Source organism: Fonsecaea nubica, assembly GCF_001646965.1.
Source record: "Fonsecaea nubica strain CBS 269.64 chromosome Unknown Scaff98, whole genome shotgun sequence".
In the NCBI taxonomy this organism is placed as follows: domain Eukaryota; kingdom Fungi; phylum Ascomycota; class Eurotiomycetes; order Chaetothyriales; family Herpotrichiellaceae; genus Fonsecaea; species Fonsecaea nubica.
In genome coordinates this window covers 27,956-52,775 of record NW_019173771.1, presented here as the reverse complement: position 1 = coordinate 52,775, position 24,820 = coordinate 27,956, and the positions used below count along the sequence as shown (strand labels likewise).

General features: G+C 52.0%; 9 protein-coding genes across 9 annotated transcripts; 4 read left to right on the top strand and 5 right to left on the bottom strand.

Annotated features, from left to right (window-relative positions):
- Window positions 1–127: 127 nt before the first annotated feature.
- On the bottom strand, window positions 128–1,492 carry AYO20_09904 (hypothetical protein; the record flags this gene model as incomplete). The annotated part of the gene is made up of 2 exons (XM_022648171.1): window positions 128–987; window positions 1,036–1,492. The coding sequence occupies 2 exons, from the start codon at window positions 1,490–1,492 to the stop codon at window positions 128–130; spliced, it is 1,317 nt and encodes a 438-aa protein (XP_022495842.1).
- A 717-nt stretch (window positions 1,493–2,209) lies between these two features.
- Window positions 2,210–3,058, bottom strand: AYO20_09903 (hypothetical protein; the record flags this gene model as incomplete). Its single annotated transcript, XM_022648170.1, has 2 exons — window positions 2,210–2,502; window positions 2,575–3,058. 2 exons carry the CDS (start codon window positions 3,056–3,058, stop codon window positions 2,210–2,212), a joined length of 777 nt encoding a protein of 258 aa, XP_022495841.1.
- A 948-nt stretch (window positions 3,059–4,006) lies between these two features.
- On the top strand, window positions 4,007–4,792 carry AYO20_09902 (hypothetical protein; the record flags this gene model as incomplete). The annotated part of the gene is made up of 1 exon (XM_022648169.1): window positions 4,007–4,792. One exon carries the CDS (start codon window positions 4,007–4,009, stop codon window positions 4,790–4,792), a length of 786 nt encoding a protein of 261 aa, XP_022495840.1.
- Window positions 4,793–5,320: 528 nt separating this feature from the next.
- AYO20_09901 (hypothetical protein) lies at window positions 5,321–6,232 on the top strand (the record flags this gene model as incomplete). Its single annotated transcript, XM_022648168.1, has 1 exon — window positions 5,321–6,232. One exon carries the CDS (start codon window positions 5,321–5,323, stop codon window positions 6,230–6,232), a length of 912 nt encoding a protein of 303 aa, XP_022495839.1.
- Window positions 6,233–8,006: 1,774 nt separating this feature from the next.
- AYO20_09900 (hypothetical protein) lies at window positions 8,007–10,425 on the bottom strand (the record flags this gene model as incomplete). Its single annotated transcript, XM_022648167.1, has 2 exons — window positions 8,007–10,236; window positions 10,289–10,425. 2 exons carry the CDS (start codon window positions 10,423–10,425, stop codon window positions 8,007–8,009), a joined length of 2,367 nt encoding a protein of 788 aa, XP_022495838.1.
- A 427-nt stretch (window positions 10,426–10,852) lies between these two features.
- On the top strand, window positions 10,853–12,061 carry AYO20_09899 (hypothetical protein; the record flags this gene model as incomplete). Its single annotated transcript, XM_022648166.1, has 1 exon — window positions 10,853–12,061. One exon carries the CDS (start codon window positions 10,853–10,855, stop codon window positions 12,059–12,061), a length of 1,209 nt encoding a protein of 402 aa, XP_022495837.1.
- A 354-nt stretch (window positions 12,062–12,415) lies between these two features.
- Window positions 12,416–13,053, top strand: AYO20_09898 (hypothetical protein; the record flags this gene model as incomplete). Its single annotated transcript, XM_022648165.1, has 2 exons — window positions 12,416–12,423; window positions 12,510–13,053. 2 exons carry the CDS (start codon window positions 12,416–12,418, stop codon window positions 13,051–13,053), a joined length of 552 nt encoding a protein of 183 aa, XP_022495836.1.
- A 1,145-nt stretch (window positions 13,054–14,198) lies between these two features.
- AYO20_09897 (hypothetical protein) lies at window positions 14,199–15,878 on the bottom strand (the record flags this gene model as incomplete). The annotated part of the gene is made up of 1 exon (XM_022648164.1): window positions 14,199–15,878. One exon carries the CDS (start codon window positions 15,876–15,878, stop codon window positions 14,199–14,201), a length of 1,680 nt encoding a protein of 559 aa, XP_022495835.1.
- Window positions 15,879–17,204: 1,326 nt separating this feature from the next.
- AYO20_09896 (hypothetical protein) lies at window positions 17,205–23,827 on the bottom strand (the record flags this gene model as incomplete). The annotated part of the gene is made up of 4 exons (XM_022648163.1): window positions 17,205–20,094; window positions 20,144–23,495; window positions 23,549–23,589; window positions 23,652–23,827. 4 exons carry the CDS (start codon window positions 23,825–23,827, stop codon window positions 17,205–17,207), a joined length of 6,459 nt encoding a protein of 2,152 aa, XP_022495834.1.
- Window positions 23,828–24,820: the final 993 nt, after the last annotated feature.

Here is a 24,820-nt window from a genome sequence, read left to right as displayed (position 1 = left end):
GCGTGCTTCGTTCGGCTTCTACATTGGCCGTCGAACTCAATGGAAGTTCAAGGCGAGGAGGAGACAGTAATGATACATTCACAGTGCACTCGGTACACAGAGGCACAAACTTCAAAATTCCAAGGAGTTACAGCTTCGCCCGGGCTGGCACTTTCTCCCACGCCTGGTCAAAGCCCGTAGATCTCACCCAGGTGGGTTCACTCGCTTCGACCGAGTCAATTGCCATGTGGGCAAGCTTCAAGAACATGTCGCCTTTGATAGGGAAGATGTCGTCCCCTTGGCTCTCGTACTGCTTGGAAACTTGCTCGCTGTTTGCGATGGCGCGGACAAGTTTACTGGCATGTCCATCGTCGGGAAACCGGTCCACTCGACGTATAATCTCTGTCCATCCATCACTCGACTTGTTGGGTCGATAGTTCTTGATTTCGTCGATCAACAGTTCCGGACATCCTCGCGACACGTACAGTGCAAGATCTAGTCGGCCCTTCCACTCTAGCAGCCTGCACTTGTCCTCCGTCTTCAGCCAGGGTTCCTTCAAGAATGTCGAGAAGAAGATGGACGCGTTGACGCAGTGCATGTAGAAGAAGTCGAACTTGACCTGCTTGGTGGGCTTCTGTGCTGCACCTGTGAAATAAACGGCCGCATTGATCATTTCAGCTGTCTTTTGCTCCAGCTCATCAGGTCTGACGTGCCACTGAGACGCCAGTGATATCATTTCATCGGGCGCGCGGCGGAAGACACCATCTCGGACTTTGTTGCCATCCTCCCAGTGGGCTGATTTGCGGAGCTGTTCATTTGCACGGGCCTCGTGAAGAAGCTGCACCAAGCTTTTCGACGTCGTATTCCCTTTCGCAGCGTCCTCGGCGGCGTGAAGGAATTCCCCTGTCCACCCATCGTGTACTGCTGCCTGAGCAAGTGCTTCAACGATGATGGCTGGCTGCTTGAACTCGACACCAAACCCAAGGTGGATCAAGGGATGTAAGAAGCCTGGAATTCGTCAGCACCAGTCTCCTGATCGACTTATGTGCAACTCACCGGCAAACATTCTGACAAGCATCCTCTCAGCGTGTTCATTCCGCGCAAAGACGTGCTCGTTGATGACATTCTCCCAGCCCTTCTGCTCAACCTCGTTTTGGAAGAAGACCTCAAAGTCATGGAAATATTTCTCCTGGCCCAAGAACCCCTTGAATTTGTCCTGGTCTGCAAGGATCTCGACTTCCCCTTGATTCACCGGATACTGGGGTCTCTGATAAGACTTGTTAATATCAAAGGCCTTCTGGATCTCTTCGGGAGAGGCTCCCAGGGCGTAGATGGTTAAGAGATGGTGCACGATGTGGTTGTGGAAGCCACTATTGTTGAAGTAGATGTGGTAATTGTCGTGATTTTCCTGAAGAAGCTGGCTTCCAATTTTGCCGGATCCTGTAGTTATGTCTGGGGTATGGTAGACTCCTGCGTGGGCAGGATTCAACTCGATGTGAGATGCCGTAGCCATAGTCCGTCGTGTTGGCAATTGACGCCACGGAAATGTTGTCGAGGCAGGGCGCAGTTTGGTCAATGTCAATGGCGAGACAGAGGTGATCCGGGTAGAACAGTATCGGACAAGCATCGATACTGAGGGCAACTGCCCATCTCTTTCTTATCCGATATTCCTCAGCATCCCTATTTGTAATAGGTTGATCCTTGTAGACGTTACAATTCAGCCTGTGAGCAATGAGGTCAGCTGGCATCTGGTTTAACCAATAAAATGCTTTGGCGACTGACCCTGGGGCACCGTATTCGAAATCCGGGGATGACAGTGGCACCAAGAATTCATACCATCGAGAGGGGATTACGGCACCGAATGGTCTCGATCTTGTGGTTGGGTAAGCAATAAACGAGTCCTTCAGCTTTTACAAACGACCAGCCATTCCCTGATCGAGCTCGGCTTCTTTTCATTCCGAGGCCGTCCAACCCCAAACACCACACGGGTCTTATATTGATCCGTGCTTGCCTGCAGCCTCCCAGCATATCTGTCTTTGAGGGATCATGGTCAATGCGATCGATGTGCTACCCTGGGAACAAATCCCATCGATTACAGAAGCGCTCCCGGGAAATTCCCTGTAATGATTGTAACTATGCTCATCACCCTACAGCACTTTTTCCTTGTTGTGATGTGGGAGTGAGTCATTGGTCCTGGCATCACATTATCCTACTCACGAGAATGAGGTCCTCACGCCTTGCCCTTTACCTTGCTCACACCACCATCGACAATTAAATTCTGGCCCGTCACAAATCCCGCCCCCAGCAGGTATTCACACGCCTCAGTAATATCCTCTGGCAACCCGGGTCGATTGGTAGGGTGTACATTGACATCGTCTTCTTCCACAGACCAGTCCTTTCCCTGCTCGTCGGCATCAGGATTCTCATGCGTTACCTTGATTCGCCCTGGCGAGACCATGTTGACCCGGATGCCGAAGGTCTGTAGGGAGACCGCCATACTCTGGGTAAGGCCGAGCAGCCCCGCTGCATGGACCCGTCAGTCATCAGTTTTCCAGAGATTGTGCATGAAGGAGGAATGGTGGAATTCCACGTTACCTTTGGTCGAAGCATAGCCCTCCTGATTAGGGTCCGAGATCAGGGCGCGAAAGCTACTGACATGGATGATACATGGTCCTGCACTGCCAACCTTCGAGCCGGGAAGTTTTCTCTTGTCCTCTTGCTGTTCGACTTTCATGAAAGGAATACATGCTTGAGACATGACGAAGGGGCCTGTGAGGTTGGTCTCGACATATGCCTGCCACTTATCCAGAACTGATTCGTCTGCCATGGTCTTCCCGTCGGGCCAGTAAGGATTGGAGATGCCTGCATTGTTGATCAAAAAGTCGATACGGTTGTCGAGAAACTTGACTGCTTTCTGGACCGTGGAGCGGATATCTTCGACGCTCCGAAGATCGCATTTAGACCACCCCACACGGTCCGAGTGTTCCTTCAAATGCTCCTCAGCGGTGTGTCGGATATTGTCTTCGTTGAGGTCAAGGATGAAGATTTTATGGCCGCGAGATGCAAAATGACGGGCCATTGCTCTCCCGATGCCTAGCTCAAGGTCAACCCAACTTCAAGCCGAGCAGCCGAAGATGAACAGGGAACTGTACCTTGACCGGCGCCGCTTATCACGATTCTAGACTGTCCTTCCAACATATTGCAAGAAGAGGGGGGAGAAAGATAGCCGATTACTGTAGAATAGGCTCCTAGCCAGCTGAGAATAGTGTCGAAGAACTGTCTATTATTCGATTTTCAGTCAATGTACTTTGTGAGTGCAATGTTTTCATCAGCAAGGCGCAAGAGAAATGGAGCGATATGGGGATGACAGCAGGCCGCATCATAGGCATCTCATTGCTATCATCCACAGTCTAGAGGAAGGCATGCCGACACGGTGAATTGAGTTTGTTCAGTGGCCGGCACATCACTCCGTGGTATCGCCCATGACGCAGGACAGCGATTTATAGGGTTTCGAGGGTCATTTGTAGCCTTGTGTACCATTGTGGAAGCGTCCAGTACTTGCCCAGCACCGCTTGACAGGGGATCATGTATCCGAAGTCACCATCTTATGGCGATAAAGATTCGGTGTAACATGTCTGTCTGTCAACACGCTAGGACGCGTAAAGTCGCGGTGGCACTGCTGGCACCGTGTTGAGTTCTGACGTACCCCATTGTGCCCATTCCTCCAGGAGCATATATCCTTCACATTTGTGTCCACAGGCAGTGATTCCGCTGGATGGCTCAAGGACAATACCAGGCTGTATCACAAGGGGTCAACTTCAGGTGCCCGTCCGCTGCCATGTTTTGTGCTTTGTGTCTCACGGATGGCGGCGCAGTTTGTCCGTCCCAAACAATTTTCCGCTTCTGGGTTGGTTGGCAGTCAAAGACGTCATTGGCAGCTTCCTCCTGATGGATTTCTAGACCGAATCAATGTCAGAGTCAGAAAAAGCCATCGTTGCTCTGTCTCTAACAGCAGCAGAGACATCCCATGTCTCCTGCCGCCATCAGAATCAATCTTCGGTCGATGTCCCTGTTCTCAGGATTGATTGCAGCCACGAGGAAAATGGATTCGAACCCTATAGCACCAAGGCGCTATGTGCCTTTGAATCCTGAAGGACCCTTTCCTTATTCCCAGGAAGACCTCACCCCTATGGAGGCAGGGAATGATTCCAACTTTTATGCTGCTCCGCGCTTTGTAACCCATATCGACGGAAATGCCATCAACAATGTGCGCAGCTATTATGCGCAGGTCCTACCTCGCAAAGGACGCATATTGGACTTTTGTTCCAGTTGGATCTCCCATTATCCGGCTGAGGTCACCCAAGCAGCATCGTCAGGAGAACTCGAGGTGCTAGGGACAGGCATGAACCGTGCTGAGCTGAGCAAAAACCCCGTCTTGACACATTGGACTGTGCAAGATCTCAACGAGGATCCACAGGTACACCTACCTGGGCCAACCGAGGGAAAGCTGGACGCCTCGACATGTGTAGTGTCCATCGACTACCTCACAAAGCCAGTTGATGTTCTGGGCAGTATTCGACAACAGACCCAGCGGGGAGGCACGGTGCATCTGGTCATTTCCAATCGGTGCTTTCCCACCAAAGTGGTTGGAAGGTGGCTGAAGATCGGCGAGGACGAGAGGCTAAATATGGTTGGGGACTATCTGTGGTGGAGCGGATGGCGCAATATTGAGATTCAGACGCTGGTGGAAGGATCGTTCATGACAGATCCGTTGTGGGTGGTGAGAGGTGAGAACATTGAGGGCGCTGACTGAGAGGTTGAGAGAGAGAGGGTGGAAGTGGAAGGCGCAGGGAGACAAGTCAGCAACACGTCAAGGAGCCAGTTCCCTAGGCCTGTCCAGGTGTCTCCCTCCCTTGATGGGCATGGAGCTCCCAGGTACAGGTACAGGGAAAGGGACAGGGACAGGTAGGCAGGTACCCAACGGACCTTCCAGTGCCAAACGGATTGACCTTCCATGATCAGATGTGAAGCGTCAGGCACCAAGCACCAGGCATCCGTCGTTCAGATCCCTCTTTGGGTCATTGAGCCTTCAACTGCGTCCCCCCGAGTCCCGAAAATCCCCCCCACGTGCCTGATGAGTCTTGAAAGATTCAAGTCATCATGTACCTTTCTCCTCCTCCTCTTCCTCATCTTTTCTCGCATCTTATCCTCGTCCTCTTCGGCCGTCCTACTCCACCGCTACCATGTGGTTGCTAATACTGTAGCTTACAAGCCCTCGCCCTTCCTCTTAATCAATGGCCGTCGTATTGTCATCCTCCTGCCGAGCTCTCATTTCTTGAATATGTTGTTGAACCATCTTCTCCTGGGCCTCTTTGGGCTCTGGGCCATCTACTTTTTCCTTGTCAAACTCATTCTCTTCAAACTCATCCTCAATATTATCTTGCCACTCATCATCCGATACCTCCTGATCCCCAGTTTACCAGACTGTGTCCGTCCATACGCAGAGCGCGCCCTGGAAAAATGCGATGAACACTGCTACGCCATCCCTCTGGAGCCCAAGGGTCCTTCCAACCGCGATGTCTACCGCACTGCCATGACCCTGACCCGTGTCACCGATCGTGATGTGGTGACAGAGATCCTTGACCTGGCCGAATTGTGGCATGATGTTCATCTGGTGTCAAGAATCGACCCAGAGCCGGTCAATGTCAACGACCGGGAGCACAGCCGCAACTCTCACAAGCCAGGTCTGATCTATGTCGAAGCTGAATTGCCTGCCACATTGCCACCCAAAGCGTTACGTTCCATTACATTCAGCACCAGTTCTCGTGATCAAGGTCACACCACTGAGATGCAGGATATCGGAACATACAGAAACAGCAAGACCTGGTTCGAAGTCGAGATCTACCCACCTGGTCAGAGTGTGCGCTCAGCAGACGAAGAAGACATGTCCTCGTCAGAAGACGAAGAGGAGCCACCACCAAAGCCTCCACGAAAGTTTCAAGTGGAAGGAGAGCCTGTGTTCGATTTCCCACCAAGAAAGATAATCACCAACATTCACGCGGGTCAGGAATTCAAGACTCATACCGTCACGTGGCACTACGATGATGAAGATCCAGACATCAGAAGACTCATCAGAACTATGGGTGCTGGGTGGAAGGTGGCCATCAGCGTGTGGGCACAAGCTCATACGTGGGAAAACTACGTTCGAAGTGCTAGGATTGACTGCCGTGTCCATACTGTCAGAAAGTTGTGACAAGCCATGGTTGTCAAGACCTTGTCTAGACTGGAGAAAGCGGTATGTGCCACCCTTTTCCCTAGAACATCTCGAAATAATTTAACACTTGTCAGAATCCTACCCAAATCTTTCCCATGAAGGCGGTTATGCGGAAAAGAGTCACTCTTTGTGACTTGAGAAAGAATAACACGGCTCGTGTGGTACAATACCACATTGCAAGTCCATTGTATTGATAGTCAGTGCTGTGCAGCATGGTCCTGGTTGTGGAGGGAAGACAAGACAAAAAAACAGACACAAAAACAGACAACAAGGACACACAAATGTGGAGGGTCCAGTGCTTTGATAACTCACGCTCCTTTGGGCAACGCCAACGCTGGTAGAGGGGATTCTGCGAGGAGGATTCAAGTGCTGAGAGGAACAAGGGACATGACGATACTGGGGGCGCGCCCAGGTGCTATTGATAACGGGGATAACGAGGGTGTAATAGGGCTGTGGCTACAGAGTAGGGCCGTCGTATCAAATGATACTCTCCTCCCAGATGATGTCTGTTGTTTGTGTTCATCCCGCTGTCTAGTGTTATGCTTCGGTTAAGTTCGGCTATCTCGCTTCTTCTTATCGCACCCCCTACACACTCAGCCTCGTTCAAGAACCAGCACTACGAATCCACATCCTCCTTCAGTCTAAATCTCTCAGGTTGCCAGAACGACAGTGGATAAAGCATGGCCTTTTTCTTCGGTGCAGTCAGTTCAGTCTACTCTACTCTACTCTGCTTTGCTGTCCAGTAAACACTTCTGTCTTGTCGGACACGCCACACCCAACCAGTCAGCTTGATGTCATTATGCAATCCCCATCCAACCATGTCCAGCGTGCGTGCTTGCTCTGGATGCGATGCGATGCGATGTCTATCTCTGTCTTGATTTGTCTTTGTCTGTTCTTGCACATCCCTCGTTCCACGGTCCACGGTCCACGGTCCATATTTCACAGTGGCAGTGGTGGTTGTTCCCTCCCTCGTTATGGTTACGCATTCCAGTCTCCTTTTCATTGGTTTTTTTTTTTTTTTTTTTTTTTTTTCCCTTCCTTTCTGGTCCCATATCCCCCCACAGGCCTATTCTTTGTATCTTTTTTTTCCCCTTTGCTGGGCATGGCTGGGCTGGGCTGGCTGTGTCTCGGTTCTTGTATTTTCTCTCGCTCTCGAGATCTGGAATAAATCGCGATCGGACCGGTAAGGTCAACGTGGAAAAGCGAGGGCGAGCGCGACGATGGTGAGTATAGCGGCGACAGCGTCGTACGAAGTGCTCGCAAGTTAGGTAGGTACGTATGGATGGATCCAGGTGGACGATCGGTCAAGTAAGAGGGGGCGGTTTGGGGACTGGTGTGTTTGCTCGTCTTGGACTTTCTGGCTCAACCTCAAGAGGCTTCGGGTGCAAGACTGCTGCGTACGCTGGCTCACCCACTCACTCACAGAAACCATCAGAACTCGCAGTGAGCAACAAGGTATGCCTGACTTCGAGGAGAAAAAACGGGCAGCAAGTCCAGAGTGTCATGATCAATAAGGATGTGGATAAGCCATGTTTGTTGTTACAAAGCATCGATGCAAATATCGTTATTCTGTCACTTTGCCTCGGCGACGACAGCCTCGCACTCGCACGTGGCGATTCGAGACAAACTGTCAGAATGACTGCCTGTCGTATCATAGTCACTCGTAGACTCATAATTCATTCAACCCTGGGAATTTTCCCTTTGAATCATTTTTCTCTTCCACGCCGAACCAACCCCAAACTCACACGTCAAGTCAGGTCATTGGCGGTTGCAACAGGTCCAAACCCACGCCGCCTCCGCTCACATCCACTTCTCTTCTCCCTCTGACCTCACGAACCAGGCCCTTTGCTTCTTCAACCTCGTACCCATCCATACATAACTCCTCCGCCAGTCTCTCTGCGCGGTCGAGATCGCCTGTTTTCACACACCAACGGGCAAGCCATAGGCGAGCTTTGGAGGTTGTAGCGGTGGTACCGGTGCCGAAGCCATCGCCTCCGCCATCCGTCATTTCGCCCATGTTTTCACCGTCAGAGGGTGATGGTGATGACCCTGGAGAAGCAGGAGAAGCAGAGTATGGGGACATGATTTCTGTATCATCGTCAGCGCCGACTGCCCCTTGCCCAGCGTCCATGTCCATATCGCCTGCATCGTCCGCACGCATCTCGGCTACTCGGGTTCGGCGTTCCTCCGCAACTGCAGCTTTTCTGTCTTCCTTTTGCTGACGTTTGCGAAGTGCCTTCTCTGCCTTTACAACACTCATGTGGCTGCCACCAGTCTCTTGCGCGACACAAAGTTCCATGTACTGGACCGCCTCTTTCTCGCCCTCATCGCCGCCAACGCGTTCGTACAAAAGAGCGATTTGATACAGTGTTTCCGGATCAAGAAGTTTGCGAATACTTTTCTGCTGGTTTGATTTTGTCTGGGAGGTGGATTTGCCACGTTTTGTGCTAGAAGTCAAGTTGCTGGAAACACTGCTGCTTGGGTTGAAACTTGACTGAGCGGAAGTTGGTTCTTCAAAATACGTCCCTGCAACCAGGGCGCGCTTGAGGGCCTTGATTGCTTGATCGAGACGGTCCATTTTCGCATAGCAGGACCCGACTGCTTGCCACATCTTGGGGTCATACGGCCTCAATCCAGCAGCCCGCTGGTAGTAAAACAAAGCATAAAAGCCCATATCGAGGACCTCGTATGCTTGACCCAGACCATACCAAGCACGGTAATCCTTGCGATTGACGTCTACAGCACGTCGATAGCTTTCGATGGCCGCATGTGTGTTTTTCAGCTCGATGTACTCATGGCCCATTAAAGTCCACGCCGACAGAAAATTTCTGTCCAATGTGAGGGCGCGTCGGAAGTACATGACTGCTTTCTCGTGCTGTGAGCAAAGAGAGTAATAATTACCCACCACGCAACAGGTTTCTGGGCGGAATTTGTCGACAGAGGTAGCAAGATGAGCAAGAAACGCGAGTTTAGGTCGATCCGCCATCACATACAGGATATTGGAGTAGTGGTCGAGCCCATCAAGACGATGAGGGTGGGCCACTAGTAAATCTTGAAATATGGATGCAGAGGATTCGTATTCTTTGGCGTGATAATGGCTGAGAGCAAGTTGCGTGAGTAAGAATGTGGAGGTCGGAAAGTAGTTCAGGAGAATCCGAAGGTAGTTCAAGGTCGTGGATTGGTCGCTGGTCGAGAACAGGTCAACAGAGGCGTATGCTTGGTACATGATGCTCATCAGGTTCTGAGGGAGGACGGAAGGGGAGAGTTGAGAATTGAGGTCGTCAATCGACGAGAGAAGCGTGGCCAACTCCTCCCATGCACCCCAGTGATAGGGATTGAGTCGTACAGAACGGAGGAGCCATTGCTGTGCGAGTTGTTCTTGTCTCGACTTGGCCAGGACGGTACCGTACAGGTATTCGAGCCATCCTTGAGACCGCTTGAGTTGTGGATCTGCAGCATCTCGGACTTTGAAGTACGCTTCTAGTCCTCTTGCCAATGCGGGAAGCTCCCGATTGATCGTTTGTCCACCATCGGCTGGACCGAGAACCATCTCGCTTTCTTCGTCTTTGCGCTTCTCTCCAGCAAGATACCGTGCATAGAGGGCCAGAAACAGAGACCGTTGACTGAGCCGGGGGAACGGGCTGGTAGTGGCTGTCGTACCACTCTCTTTTGATTTCCCTTTCGTTCGAGACGGAGTGGATGTAGGTGTCCGCTTTCTGGGCTTATCGAAGATCGCTAGACCTCCGGCTGGGATTGCTGGCGGTAGAAAGACCGCCGCGCATCTATCAAACTCTTTGGTGTCGAAGAATGCTTTCGCTAACAGGTATTTCGGTGCCTCCTTGGCCTCTAATGCCGCCTCTTCAGGGTCATCGTAAGTGGTCGAGAACAGTCGATACGATGACTGGACATTATTCGCGTCTTGCATCGGAGAGTCATCAAACGTATCGTCGTCTTCGGGAAGAGAATCGAGAAGCTCCGCTGCCCTAATACAGCGGTCAGTGACTGGGTCTCCAGGTTCTTCTTCTTCTTGCTCACCATTTTGCCGATTGATACAAGCATCGCTCCGAGCATTTTATAGTGACTTCTGTCAACCGGTCCCTCAACTCCGATACTACTTCAGCATCGAGTTCGCCCACCAAGCCGAAACTTTCGTTTTGTCGTGGTGCAACCATGCTGTGCTGGGATACATCTGGAGCATAAGGTTGTTATACGTGCTCGAGGCACTCAAGCAAGGCAATGAGATAACCAGCGAACTTCGGTGTATGCAACAATATAGCGTAGAGTCAAGTTTGCAGCGTCCAAAGATCAACCACCGTTTAGTTGTTCAACGCGTTGTGGAAGGCGCAGACGCGCGACTCGATGTATGGTCCACCGTAGCCCCTTCGCGCAAGGCTGTATCTCAGCCTTACCCCGTTCTGACATGTCTCAAGGCGCGTCATTTCCCCAATGTGACTCCTACACAATTCCACGTAGAGCAACCAGGTACTTATCCTTCCTCCTGGGACGATTTCGTACACTTGTCGTCGTTGAACTACTTTGATTGTCTAGCAAGCCACTCAGCTCCGTCACTCAAATTCGAACCCCGGTTCACCATTGATCATGGACATCAAGCAACTACTCTTGCAGCCAGTAAACAGACCAATCTCTTGTATTGAGATGCATACTTGTGGCGAACCTACACGAATCGTTATTGACGGATACCCTGATCTCCATGGAACGCTGCTGGAACAGCGTGCGGAAGCAAAGACCAAATATGACTCCCTCCGACAACGAGTTTTGCTGGAGCCTCGCGGACACTATGACATGTACGGTGCAATACTTCGCCCACAAACGGAGCTTACCACGAGCAGCAAGGCCGACATGGGTGTTCTCTTCATGACTAACGACGGCTACTCTACAATGTGTGGTCACGCGACCATTGCGCTGGGACGGTTCCTCGTCGATACCCACGACCTCCATGTATTCCCGAGGAGAAATGAGATAAAGTACGATCATCACACCCGTCATGCAGTCATAAACCTCCATGCCCCATGTGGGCTCGTTGAGGTGACTGTGCCGACCAATGAAGATGGGTCGGCATCTGACCCTCAACGCCCTGTCTCCTTCGTTTCTGTCCCTTCCTTTGCAAAGGGTATCAATATCACAATTCCTATACCTGCCCATCTACGGTGGTCCGAGCTGCAAGAAGACAGGACCGAAGTACGCGCGAGCTTTGCGTACGGTGGAGCGTTTTATTGCATTGTTACGGCCGTGGAGCTAGGATTTGCTAATGGCCTTAGAGCAGTCGACCTTGAAGCACTGAATCGTGCTTCGCGGGGTCTTAAATCAGCAATACTGGACAACGCATCTCTCTCACGCTACTATGAGCATAGAGCTGAGCCGGAGATGTCCTTTCTGTATGGAGTGATTGTCACTGACCACATGGAGGCACAGAACGAATCCGTGTCCGGATCTGAACTGGGGGTATGCTATTTTGCTGCCGAAGAAATCGATCGCTCCCCAACTGGAAGTGGAGTGGCCGCTCGTGGTGCACTGGCGTATCATGACGGGACTCGCAAAGCAAACGAGTCGTGGGCATATCATTCTTTGGTTTCCAAGCTCGGGATCGGTCCGCCGTTTATCGGGACGGTTTTGGAGCGAAATATGGTCGGTCAACCCGACGAACCATCGGCAACTTCGGAAGACATGGAAGTGAGGGTCAAGGTCGAGGGCCAAGCTTACTACACTGGATTCAGCACCTTCTCCGTGGAAAAGGATGACCCACTGGGAGACAGTGGATTCGCTTTCAGGAATCTGAGTGTTCCATGAGCAAGGTGAATGGCATGGGCAAAAGTCGACAAGGCCGAGCATATATGTACTGTACGGTAGATTTTTTGATCAACTCGTGCAATGAGTCCGGCCGGGTGTTTCCGCCACCCGCGTCATGCTCAAGCCCAGAACATTTGTTCTTTCACCAGCACCAGACACAAGATCACTTTAATGTCCTAGGCAAACTGGACACTTCTGTCAAAGATTGTAGACAGAGCGGTGTCAATTCCTACCTGTGGCACGATCTCCGGATACTGAACAAAAAGATGGCCTGAAAAACAAAGAGTACAGTGCCCTACTGCCGATCCGCCTTGTCCTTTTACGAACATTTCCCTGCGACAAAACCCGTCCAGCATGTCAACGTACGTTTTTCGCCCCGTTCCCAGATTTGTCACAAGATGATTTGAAGTGAAGGCAAACCAAAAGAACTAACATATTACGGGCACAGGAACCGCTACTCGTCCTTAAATCGGCGCGCCGCCCCAGCCTCGTCGGCCCTCTTTCAAGACTACCCCGGCTCGCGCCCATCCTCCTCATCCTCCGGGCAGAGGCCCAGCAGCTATGCCTATCCGACCTCACAACCAGCGAATTCCTCTTCACCGTACCTGACACCGTACTCGTCCACAAACGGCCACAGCACGCCGCAGAGGCCGTCTTCGGGGTTTCGTCCCGCGACGCCCAACTCCAAGGGTCAATATTCCGCCTCGGTTCTGGAAGAACTCGAGTCTCAGAATGAAATCACCCAGACCACACTCCTGAGCCAAAAGGTGTCGCAGTTGAAGTCCCTCACTGTCGCCATCGGCGATGAAATCCGCGACTCGTCCCAACTTGCGCAGTCGATTAACGATACCTTTGAGAATACGGGCGTCAGGTTACGGGGCACGATGAGGAGGATGCTGCGCATGGCAGAGCGGACTGGGGTGGGGTGGAGAGTGTGGGTGTTGTTTTTCATCGCCGTGTGGGCTCTGTTTGCCTACGTGTGGCTATTCTGAGTAGGAGGCCTACGATTGAGGACATGGGGGAGAAGACAAAAGAAGACCTTGCAATCAAGCGAGGGTGCATGTTGTGTTGAGACATGTACAGAAGTACCTTGATTGGACTGGATCTGGACCTAGGCGAGCGAGTCGTTGGAAAGGCTTCTGCAGCAGCGCTGATTCACCTCGAACAAGAAGATGCTTGAGACCGCCCAAAATCATACCATGGACGACAATACAGCTACGAGGCACCATCCGACACGAGTCCTTTCGAGAACAACACCACCTGGCTCCCTCTCACTCCCCCTCTCATTCAATATCTCAAATCCGCACCACCTTCAACCAGAGTCGACTTCTGTGGCTGCCATCCCCACACAGCCCACAGCCTCTCTGAACCTCAAAGCAGCACATAACACACCCCTCACATTTTCTCACTCTCGTCCGAAAACGTCGTCCTTCCATCCCTTCCCCCCAAAAGGGTACCAAAACTGGTTTCGGTTTCATTGCATGACCAAGTGTCCCAGAGCGAGCAAGGCGTTTTCCTGGATGGAGCAAATGAATTGTCTATTGATTGATTTTTTTTGTAAACACAAGGGATTCCACTCAGCGCAGCAGGGCCAACAACGGCAGGCAGGGGTAGGCACCACAAGAGATGAAAAAGGAGTGTGTGTGAATATGAATCTTTTCTTGGACCTTTTGAACGAGATTGAAAGGATGGATGGATGAATCCTCGACGTGTTCGTGCTCCTGCTCGTGATGTGATGTGATATGATATTGCTCGGAGAGCGAGCCAAGTGCTTTCGCGTTCTGCAAAGTGCTTTGTGGTTCGGCAATCGCCCAATAAGTTGCTGTGACTCTGTAATTCTGTAATTAATGTATTTTAATACGAATTGAATTGGGCAGAGTGAGAAGCTTGGAGGGCATCTATCTGTCTGTCCTCAAAGGTACCCGTTGGCGGAGATGGAGATGGAGATAGAAGCGGATAGGGTCTTCTTTCCTTTCGACAAGCTCTTCTTCAGGCCTGTAAACCACAGACAGTGCTGGGACCAGAGAGCCACTCGCGAGAAGGACAGACAAATCAATATCCTGACACGTAGGCCATATTTGACTCATCGTACTCTTGAACAACAAGACGCCATGCCAGGACAGCCCCTCTTGGGGATTTATTCTGCCCGTCTCCGTGACCCCAGAAACCGTCCAGTGCGTCTTCCCCTTCCTCGCTGGTCTTGTCCTTGACCTGACAATCCTTCACCCCCGCTCGCGCTTGAGTTCGCATTCACAGGCGTGTCCCAATCCAGTGCTGCTCCCCCTGGGCGGTCCTGCGCTCGTCCAGAGCCGGCGACTTGAGCATGGGGAGATGGGGTGAACAGCCCGCCACTTGAGGTACCGCCGGGGAGAGCCTGCGCGGTGCCAGGAGCAGCTGCCGTCGTGCCAGTGTCGATGTTATTTCTTCTCCTCGTCGCACGCTGAAATAATGTTCTCCTGGCACTTCCGCTCCCACCAACAACTGCTGCTGCTGCGCCGTCAAGCCAATTACGTGCCGCGGCGGCGCGACTTGGGCTTCGATTGTTGTTATCATCTGTCTCCGGTCGGGCAGCGCCGTCGCCGGGTGTCATCTCTTGTCCCGTCGTTCGGCCAGCAGCCCCTCCCCTCAAATTTCTGGGGGCGGCAAACGGATCAGGTGTATCCAGTTCCAAGTCGGTGTCGACTTCTTCCTCATCAACGTCAAGCGGACTATCCAGCATCGCTGGTGTGTGGTTGAGTTGATGCCGCGTATTCGGGAGTCCATGATGGTAATGGCGCTGACGGTTCCCAGATACAATCCTGGCGGCGCGTATGGCAGCATCGGGAGTGGGCCTGGCATGCACTCCACGCCGAGTGATTATCTGTCCATGTGTCTGGGGCGAAGGGGAAGGTCCTGTGATCCATGGGCCAGAGCTGCGCGGCATCGAGATGCGGTCAGAACTGGGAGGCGGGCGTAGATTCTGACTTTGGGCCATTGCAGTGGTACCAGGGCCTGCACTTTGACCAGGAAGAACGGAGATGTCCATCTCACTCTCCTCGAGTTCTGTGTCGGTATGTTCCCACATTTGGTCGTCTTCTGCGTCAGGAACATCTTCATCCAGATCATGCTCGGCGATGGCGGCGTTGCTACTTTCAATAGCGTGGTCATCGAATACCTCGTCCTGAACAAGCATAGAGTCCGCCAAGTCCTCAGCATCTCGCTCATCGTAGCCATAATCACTTCCTGGAAGTGGGAGACGCACACCAGCGACCGTTGCAAGCATACCGTCCCTTCCAATCGCAAGACGGCTAGGAGGATGGCGACCGGTTGCAGGTGGATGGGGTAACTGTTCTTCGTCGTCAGTGTCCGGCTCTCGACGGGTGTCGTAGACCCAGTTTCCGTCCGCCCCAACAGGATCAGGCGACATGGGTTCATCATCGTCGTCGTCGTCGTCGTCGTCGTCCTGGTCATCCGCATCGGGAATCTCATCATCAAGATCGACTTGTAAAGCCTCGTCATCTTCGCCTTCATCAATTCCATGGTCAACATCCTCCTCACTTTCTTCATCTTCCTCTCCATCCAAGTCCACCTCATCAGCGTCGGGGATATCTTCGTCTAAATCCCTCTCCCCTTCATCCACTTCACCCTCTCCCGCCTCGTTCAGCCTGGCCAGTCTTTCCTGCTCCTCCGTTTCCTGAGCTTGCCGCTCTTGGAGTTCTACCTCTCTCAATTGCCTTTCCACTTCCTCCCTTTCAACCTCTTCCTCCCGCCTCCCGAGCATCGTCTTGGCACATCCAGCCGGCTTGAGCCAGCTATAACCGTACATCGCGATGGCCATTTTCCGTTGGGAGATAGCACGTTCATCAGAAGATAGCGCGACAAGTGTGTTGTTCCGGTTGTTGATGTTTGCATGGTGGGATTTGGGGCGGCGGGATGACGCTGGATGTTGGTGAGGATGTTGGTGTTGATGAGATGTAGTCGATGTCTCGGATCCCGAGAATGTAGTAGTGAGGGGCGGAAGAAGAGATGCCGGCGGAGGGGGAAGTAGGGGGAGTGAGGATGTAAAGAACATTTTGATCAATATTGATTGTGCTGGACTGTGATGAAATTATTGTGTCAAGTCGAATTCAGGGTTTTGGCGACCGAAGTGGTTGTAAAGTTGTCGACTGGGTTGTTCCACATCGGCCTTTCAAATAATACAGGCGCTCTTTCAACTTGATGGCTCCCTCCGCCACGACTCTCGTCTCGACCTTTGTGTGTTGTGACGTGAAATGTGTTTGTTGCTGTGTAAATCAAAACGCGTCGCGACTCAGCCTCTTGTTTTCCAGACCATACGTGTATAATTGATGGCCGGTGGCCTGGCTGCAGACTCCTATGTAGGCGAACGAAGAATCAATTCCTTTAATGCTGTAAACTAAACACATTCCTCACAACTCACGACGTGGAATAAAGAGATTTGGTCAATTAAGGTGTGTTTTTAACACGATGAGGACGAAGAATCTAGGACAGGCGCCGATATAAGCTTACAATACTATAACTCGACTACGGCCAATCATGCATGGCAAATGTCATTTTAACATCCCTAGTGCAACCCCGACTGTTTAGGTCATGCTAATTCGACCATGAGAGACCATATTGTAATATTTCTCTCTCTCTCTCTCTCTCTCTCTCTCGCGGTCAATGTGTCAGAAATATGATTCACAAAAGGATGGGTTTTCAAATATATATTTTTTTTTGCTATCTACAGGCCTTTGGTATTGATACATTCCCATTGGCAGTCTGCAGCACCTCTTTTCTTTCTGATATCTTCCAAGGTGCATCACACTCGACCTCTCCATTTGTTCCAAAACACGTTTCCCCCAAAACACCCAAAACGGCTCGAGCACGACTGATACATATCTGCACCCTGGGAGCATCAAAATCACTCATCAGAGGTCGTAATAACCAAAAGGCATGACCCATTGCAGATTCCATTGGTCATTTCATCTCGCATCTCATGATCTGAAAAGCGCTCAATCAGGGTATCTCGCATACTGGCCGATTGCGCTTACCATGCCAAATCGTGAAAGACAATAGAGAAAGCCATCCCATGTCATTTTAGATGCTCACTGCTGCATCCTGCTTTGATAAACAATCACTAACATCGATTCGACCGTTAGAGAAATCATGCAGCGACTTTTATTTCGGGACCACGCTTGAAATTTTCGGCAGCATGCGCCATATCGCCATGCTTATGAGCCTTGGACTCTTCAGGGGTGGGGACAGCGTCATGCGCAGCTCGTTGGATGATTCCACCTGTAACGGGGAGGATGGATCCGGTGCCCATGAGGAAGCTGTCGACCTGTCGAGCACATTGACGGCCTTCGTTGATACCCCACACAATGAGAGATTGGCCACGTCGGCAGTCACCGGCAGCAAACACACCCGGAAGGTTGGTGTTGTACATGTTCTTTGGTGTCTTGATGTTCTTGCGCGGATCAAGCTCCACTTGGCTTTCAAAGAGACGGTCGTCAGGGCCAAGGAAACCCATAGAAAGAAGCACGAGATCCGCTGGGAAGTACTGCTCACTTCCCTCCCTGGGTTTCATGTCCCAGCCACCAGTGGCGGTCTTTGTCCAGTCTACACGAGTCGTATTGATGCCCACGACACGTCCGTCCTCGACCACGAAATCCTTCGTCATCACACAGTATTCACGAGGATCTTGTCCGTAGTGTTGCTTGACTTCTGTGTGACCGTAGTCCACGCGGTAGATTCGCGGCCACTGGGGCCACGGGTTGTCGCGAGCGCGTTCCGGAGGAGGTTGAGGCAAGAGCTCAAAATTGGTAATTGACTTGGCTCCATGTCGAAGGGACGTGCCGATGCAATCATTGCCGGTATCTCCGCCACCGATGACAATAACATGTTTGTCTTTCGCGGAGATGTAATGACCATCACCCAGCTGAGAATCAAGCAAAGACTTTGTGTTTGCATGCAAGAATTCCATCGCAAAATGGATACCTTCAGCTTCTCGATTCTTGATCTTGAGGTCACGAGGAACCTGGGCACCGGTAGAGATAATGACCGCGTCGTTGTCCTGGCGCAGAGACTCAAGACTGACCTTCTCCCCAGGACCAACCATTACCCCAGTCTCAAATTTAACACCCTCAGCGGCCATGAAATCAACTCGTCGTTGCACAATTCGTTTGTCGAGTTTCATGTTAGGGATGCCATACATCAGTAAGCCGCCGGCACGATCGGACTTTTCGTAGACTGTGACACTATGTCCAACACGATTGAGTTGATCAGCTGCAGCGAGACCTGCTGGACCCGATCCAATGACAGCGACTTTCTTGCCCGTCCGTTCTTTGGGCGGGTTTGGTACCATCCAGCCCATCTCGAATCCTTTGTCGATGATGGCGCACTCAATGCTCTTGATACCAACCGGATCTTCGTTGATACCCAGGACACAAGCTCCTTCACACGGAGCAGGGCAAACCCGACCGGTGAACTCGGGAAAGTTGTTGGTCATGAGGAGACGGTTGAGAGCATCTTTCCATGCGCCGGAAAATACCAGCTCGTTCCATTTGGGGATGATGTTGGAAATTGGACATCCAGTGTCTGATTGACAGAATGGAACACCACAGTCCATGCATCGAGCAGATTGATATTTCAGTTCGTCTTCGTTCAACCTTGAAGAGAGCTCGGCCCAGTCCTTGACCCGAGTCTTCGGGTTGCGGTATTTCTCGCTCCGGCGAGAATACTTCATGAAACCTCGAGTCTTGTCAAGAACCAAAGCAGCCTTGTGCTTGGCTTGATCTGCATCACCATTAACGCCTTCCTCGATGTCGAGCATGTTTGCTTTCTTCTGCTTGGCCTCTTTCTCGGCAGCAGCATCACGTTGTTCTTGATGAAGGTTGCGGACAGGATTGCCTGGTAGTATCGGCAAAGGGTATTCTGCTTTCTTTGCTTCTTCGGCCTTCTTAGCCTGCTCCGCCAACACCCTCTTGTAATCCGTGGGTAGAATTTTGACGAAGCGCGGGAGCGCTCGATTGAATTCGAGTAGGATACGTGCGGCCAACTCGGAGCCAGTGTAGTGATGATGGTCCTCGATCATACCCCGTAGGAACGCAATCTCCTCGGGGGTTTCGACACCCGACACTTCCACCATTTCCATGTTGATCTTGGAGTGGAAGTCTTGGTTCATGTCGAGAACGTACGCAATTCCACCAGACATTCCAGCGGCGAAGTTACGTCCAGTGCTGCCGAGAATGACAACACGACCGCCGGTCATGTACTCACAACCGTGATCGCCCACACCTTCGACAACGGCATTGGCACCCGAGTTTCGGACGGCGAAGCGCTCGGCAGCCACACCCCTGAAATAGCACGTACCACTTGTGGCACCATAGAGACAGACGTTGCCAATCAAAATATTCTCCTCGGCCTTGAAAACAGCACTACGAGGGGGATAGATGATCAAACGGCCACCCGAAAGACCCTTGCCAACGTAGTCATTGGCGTCGCCTTCCAATTCGAGAGTAACACCTGGCGCGAGGTAAGCTCCAAACGATTGACCGGCAGAGCCTCGGATATTGACGTGAATAGTGTCCTGAGGGAGACCGGCTTCACCATAGCGCTTGCTGATTTGGTATGACAATGTGGCACCTAGTGCACGATCGGTGTTGACTATGTCAGTCTCTATTCGGCAGGGGAGCCCCTTCTCCAGGGCAAGCTCGGATTCGGAAATCAGCTTGTTGTCCAAGCGAGTGTGGAGTTTGTGATCTTGCTTTCGGACGTTGTAGGTCGCGACGCCAGGCCGGATAGAATGTGCCGGCGTGAGAATGAGGGACAGATCGATATTCTGAGTTTTCTCCGTTCGTAGATCCTCGCGCACCTTCAACAGCTCTGCATGTCCGACCATTTCATTGACCGTCCTCAATCCAAGCTGGGCCATGATCGCACGGAGTTCGTTCGCGACGTAATAAAAGAAGTTGATGACATGCTCGGGAGTACCCTCAAACTTCTTTCGAAGGAGAGGGTCTTGAGTAGCGATACCAACCGGACAGGTGTTCAGACTGCAAATCTGTTAGCACGTAGTAGAATCGAGGGGGTGGATGTTCATACTGGCACTTGCGCATCATAATACAGCCCATGGCAATCAGTGGTGTTGTAGCGAAGCCCCATTCTTCGGCCCCAAGCAGACAGGCAATTGCAACATCGCGACCAGTGCGGAGCTGGCCGTCGGTTTGGACAATGACTCGACCTCGTAGATCATTGAGCACCAGAGTTTGGTGGGTTTCAGCTAGACCAAGTTCCCACGGAAGGCCGGCATACTTGATACCAGTCCACCTGGAAGCGCCAGTGCCACCATCGTGACCAGAGATCAGAATGTGGTCAGCCTTGGCTTTTGCGACACCTGCTGCGACAATACCGACACCGACCTCAGACACCAACTTGACAGATACCCTGGACCGCGGATTGGAGCACTTGAGATCGTAAATCAATTGCTTCAGATCCTCGATAGAGTAGATATCGTGGTGGGGAGGAGGAGAGATGAGACCGACACCAGGAGTAGAATGTCGAGTGCGGGCAATCGGCTCAGAGACTTTGTGACCAGGTAATTCACCTCCCTCGCCGGGTTTGGCGCCTTGAGCCATCTTGATCTGAAGCTCATCAGCGTCGGCTAGGTAGTTTGACGTGACGCCAAATCGACCGGATGCGATCTGCTTAATGGCAGAGCGCATGGAATCGCCGTTCGCCATCTGCAAACTTCGTTCTGGATCCTCGCCGCCTTCGCCGGTATTGGATTTGCCACCAAGTCGGTTCATAGCCACGGCCAGTGTGGAATGCGCCTCCATCGAGATGGAACCATAGGACATAGCACCGGTAACGAAACGTCGCACAATCTCTGTCCACGGCTCAACCTGATCAATCGGCACAGGAGCACGCTGCTCGAAGTCAAAATCAAGCATTCCACGGAGAGTGCAGCTCTTGATCTGCTCGTATTCTGAAAGAGAATAGGCCTCGTACGACTTGTCGTTCTTGGTTCTGACGGCGTCCTGAATGTTTGCAATACTGACCGGGTCATTGATGTGAGGCTGGCCACCGTCTCGCCAATGATATTCCCCGGATTCTGGCAAACCAGGGATTTCTCTGACGTGTCGAGATGGATATCCTCTCTCGTGTAATGCGAAGGCATCTTGCGCGATGAGCTCAAATGTCATGCCGCGCACACGAGTGGCGGTGCCAGTAAAACATCTATCAACAACAGTGTCATCAATCCCAAGAGCTTCGAAAATTTGTGCACCCTTGTAAGATTGCAGGGTCGAAATACCCATCTTACTCATGACTTTTAGAATGCCACCATCACAAGATGCTTTATAGTTGGCAATGATTTGTTGATCGGTCAATTTCTTCTTGATAAGCCCCTGTTGGTTCATCTTGAGGATGCATTCCATGGCAAGGTATGGGTTGATACCATCAGCACCATAGCCGACGAGTACGCACATATGATGCACCTCTCGTGCTTCTGCTGTTTCGATGATGAGAGCCGCCCGAGATCTCCACTTGTTTCGAACCAAGTGATGGTGCACCATTCCAGTGGCGAGAAGCGAGGACACAGGCACTCTGTCTTCGGATGTTGCTCGGTCAGACAGAATAATAACCTTGTCGCCTTCGTCGATTGCCTTCGTAGCTTCATCGCAGATATCGTCCAGAGCCTTCATGTAGCCATCAACGCCTGACCACTTATCGAACGTGATGTCAATTGTTCTCACAGTCCACTCCGGGTTGTATCGATAAATGTTCTTGATGGCGTTGAATGTCTCGGTCTCGAGGATTGGAGAAGGGAGCAAGAGCCGGCCACACTGAGATTCATCCATCTCCAGGAGATTGCCTTGAGGGCCCACGTAACATTCAAGAGACATGACAATTGCTTCTCGAATGGGATCTATCGGGGGATTGGTCACCTGGGCGAAAAGTTGTCTGAAGTACTCATAGAGGAGCCGGGGTTGCTGTGCAAGGCATGCGAGCGGTGCATCGTTGCCCATTGAACCGAGGGCTTCCTTGGAGTCAGCGGCCATAGGTCCCAGCAACAAACTGACCTGCTCGAACGAGTAGCCAAAGGCTCGAAGTCGAGGATCTTCTTGGATGGTGGATTCTGTGAGCTTGTAGTTCAAATCGACCTCCTTGCTGATCGCCTCATATACCTGGGGCATCTTCATCAAGTTCTTGTTCAGCCATTGTTGGAAAGGTTGTCGGTTTGCAACAGTGGCCTTGAGTTCGGCATCGTCGATGATACGACCTGCCTGGGTGTCGACCAACAGCATCTTTCCCGGCTGCAGGCGGCCCTTGATGATCACTCGTTCCGGTTCGATGGCAATTGTACCAACTTCCGAGGCGCAGATGATCCTATCATCGTCCGTCACGTAGTAGCGGCACGGTCTGAGACCATTTCGATCCAAGTTAGCGCCACAGTACCTGCCGTCCGAAAACGTAAATAGAGCGGGACCATCCCACGGCTCCATCAAACAGGCAGCGTATTCGTAGAAGGCGGCTTTCGCGGGATCGATGGCGGGATTACCCTGCCACGCCTCGGGAACCATCATCATGACCGCTTCGGGCAAAGAAAGCACTCTGTTCATCACCAAAAGCTCCAAGACATTGTCAAATGCAGCGGAATCAGAGCCTCCATCCTCGACAATAGGGAAGAGCTTCTCGAGCTCTTCGCCGAATAGGTCAGACTTCAAGACACCCTCTCGCGCTCTCATCCAGTTCTTGTTCCCTCTTAGCGTGTTGATCTCGCCATTGTGAGCTAGCCATCGAAGCGGCTGTGATCGGTCCCACGAGGGAAATGTGTTGGTGGAGAAACGGGAGTGTACCAGAGCGAAGTGGCCTTCATAGTCCACCGAAACAAGGTCATGGAAGTATTGATAAACTTGGACCGGAGCCAGCTGTCCCTTGTAGACGATGTTTCTGTTGCTTAGAGAGCAAACATAGAACCATGGTTTCCACCGCGGATCGTGCGAGACAGTCTTTCTTAGGATATAGAGTCGCCGCTCGAACTCGACGTCATCGAATTGTTCAGGGTCGGTGATTTCAGGTTTGTTGCCAGTGCCGTAAGCGGAGGTCAGGACGACGAACGGTTGCAGGATGATGGGCTCGCGCGACAACGCCGCAGGACCAAGCAGGGTGGAGTCCCGGGGAACCTCTCGCCAGCCCAGTGTGCGCAGACCTAGCGACTGTGCGGCCTCTTCGAAGCTGAGGGTAGCATGTTTCAGCATCTCAGTATCGGGTTTGAAGAAGAGGTTTCCCGCTGCATATTGGCCCAGAGGAGGTAGCTCTACTCCGACTTCGCGGGCAAAGTTCTTGATGAAGAATTTATGGGGAATGGATGTCATGACACCCGCACCGTCGCCATCTCGTGCATCTGAACCCACGGCACCCCGATGGGTCATGTTACATAGGAGGTTCCGCGCTAATGAAAATCAGTCTCACGGCCCAGAGAATACTTAGGGGAGCGAAACCTACCATCGCTGATGATCTTGTGGCTTGCCTTGCCCTTGATATTGCTAGAGTATGTGTCAGCAACCCAAGGCTTGTGAAGGGCGTTTCCTCGCAGGGCGAATCTTACGCAGCAAAGCCTACACCGCAGGCATCTTTCTCGAGGCCAGGGTCGTACAGACCTTGCTTCTCTGGCAAAGCCTCACCCCAGCCATAGCCCTTGTCGGGCTGGTACGGAGTGTACTCTTCCTGGACCTCTGATGTATCGATCTCTTGCTGTCTTCGTTCCTCGGCTACTGAGCCCATCCTATGGTCGACTAGCGACGGCGTTTTCTGAAGGAGAGTATAGAGGAGAGACGGGCAGCAACTGCTGTCAGATTGGTCGTTGGTCTTGTTTTTGTTGGAATAGAGGAAACGCTGCACCAGGGCAGGCTATGGATGGTCTGATGTCCGGCAGCAAGGAGGCTGTCTCTCTGTATGGTGAGCTCCAGCACCTGCAAGTGTGTTCGGAGGAGGACTGTCAGGTCGAGGCAGTGTCGAGCTGAAAGCAGAGAAGACAGAAGGATGAACGAGTAGAGGGTGTGGACGAGAGGAAGAAAAGAAGAATTTCGGGTCAGGCAATGTCAGTCCAGCGACCAAAGGTGTGGGGTTGGAATTTCGACAGTGCAGAACTTTCTACCCTCGTCAGTTAGTGTCAGTGCGCAAGGGAGAATTGGCCACTGGCAGTATGGACGACGCGGAGAGTGGTTGCGACAGGCTGATCCAGCATGTGATGTCGGCAAATGGAGGACCACCTTCGCTAGATGCACTAGGTCGAGGATTCGTGGTTTACAAAGCACGGACTGTTCTGGCAGGTAAAAAAAACTTCACCTCGAACCCGATCGTTACAGCAACAAAGTGTGAAGCAAGCAGTCCCAGAATAAGCTGGGAGCACCAGTTTCCAAGGTGGGGGGCAGCCCCAAGATTGTTAGTGGGGGGCGCTCGGAAGGCAGCTACGCAGTTCTGCATCATGGGCAGCTTGTTTGGGGGCATCCGATAGGTGGCATGGCGTTATCCTCCCAACCTCTCCATCACGATGCATGTGCTGATAAGAACCGCGCCAGCCAATCACCATCATCGCTTTTCCACTACATTACATCTTGGAATCTCAAGCTGTAGAAAATTTTTGGCCGTGACCGGCGCCCTCCTCCTCAGTTCATCTCCAGGGCACGGACTGGTGCCACTGGTGCCACTCATTCTCATACCTAGGTAAGCTTGTCCATCCAGTTCCTGTGTGTCATAGCCCTAGCTGCACTCCAC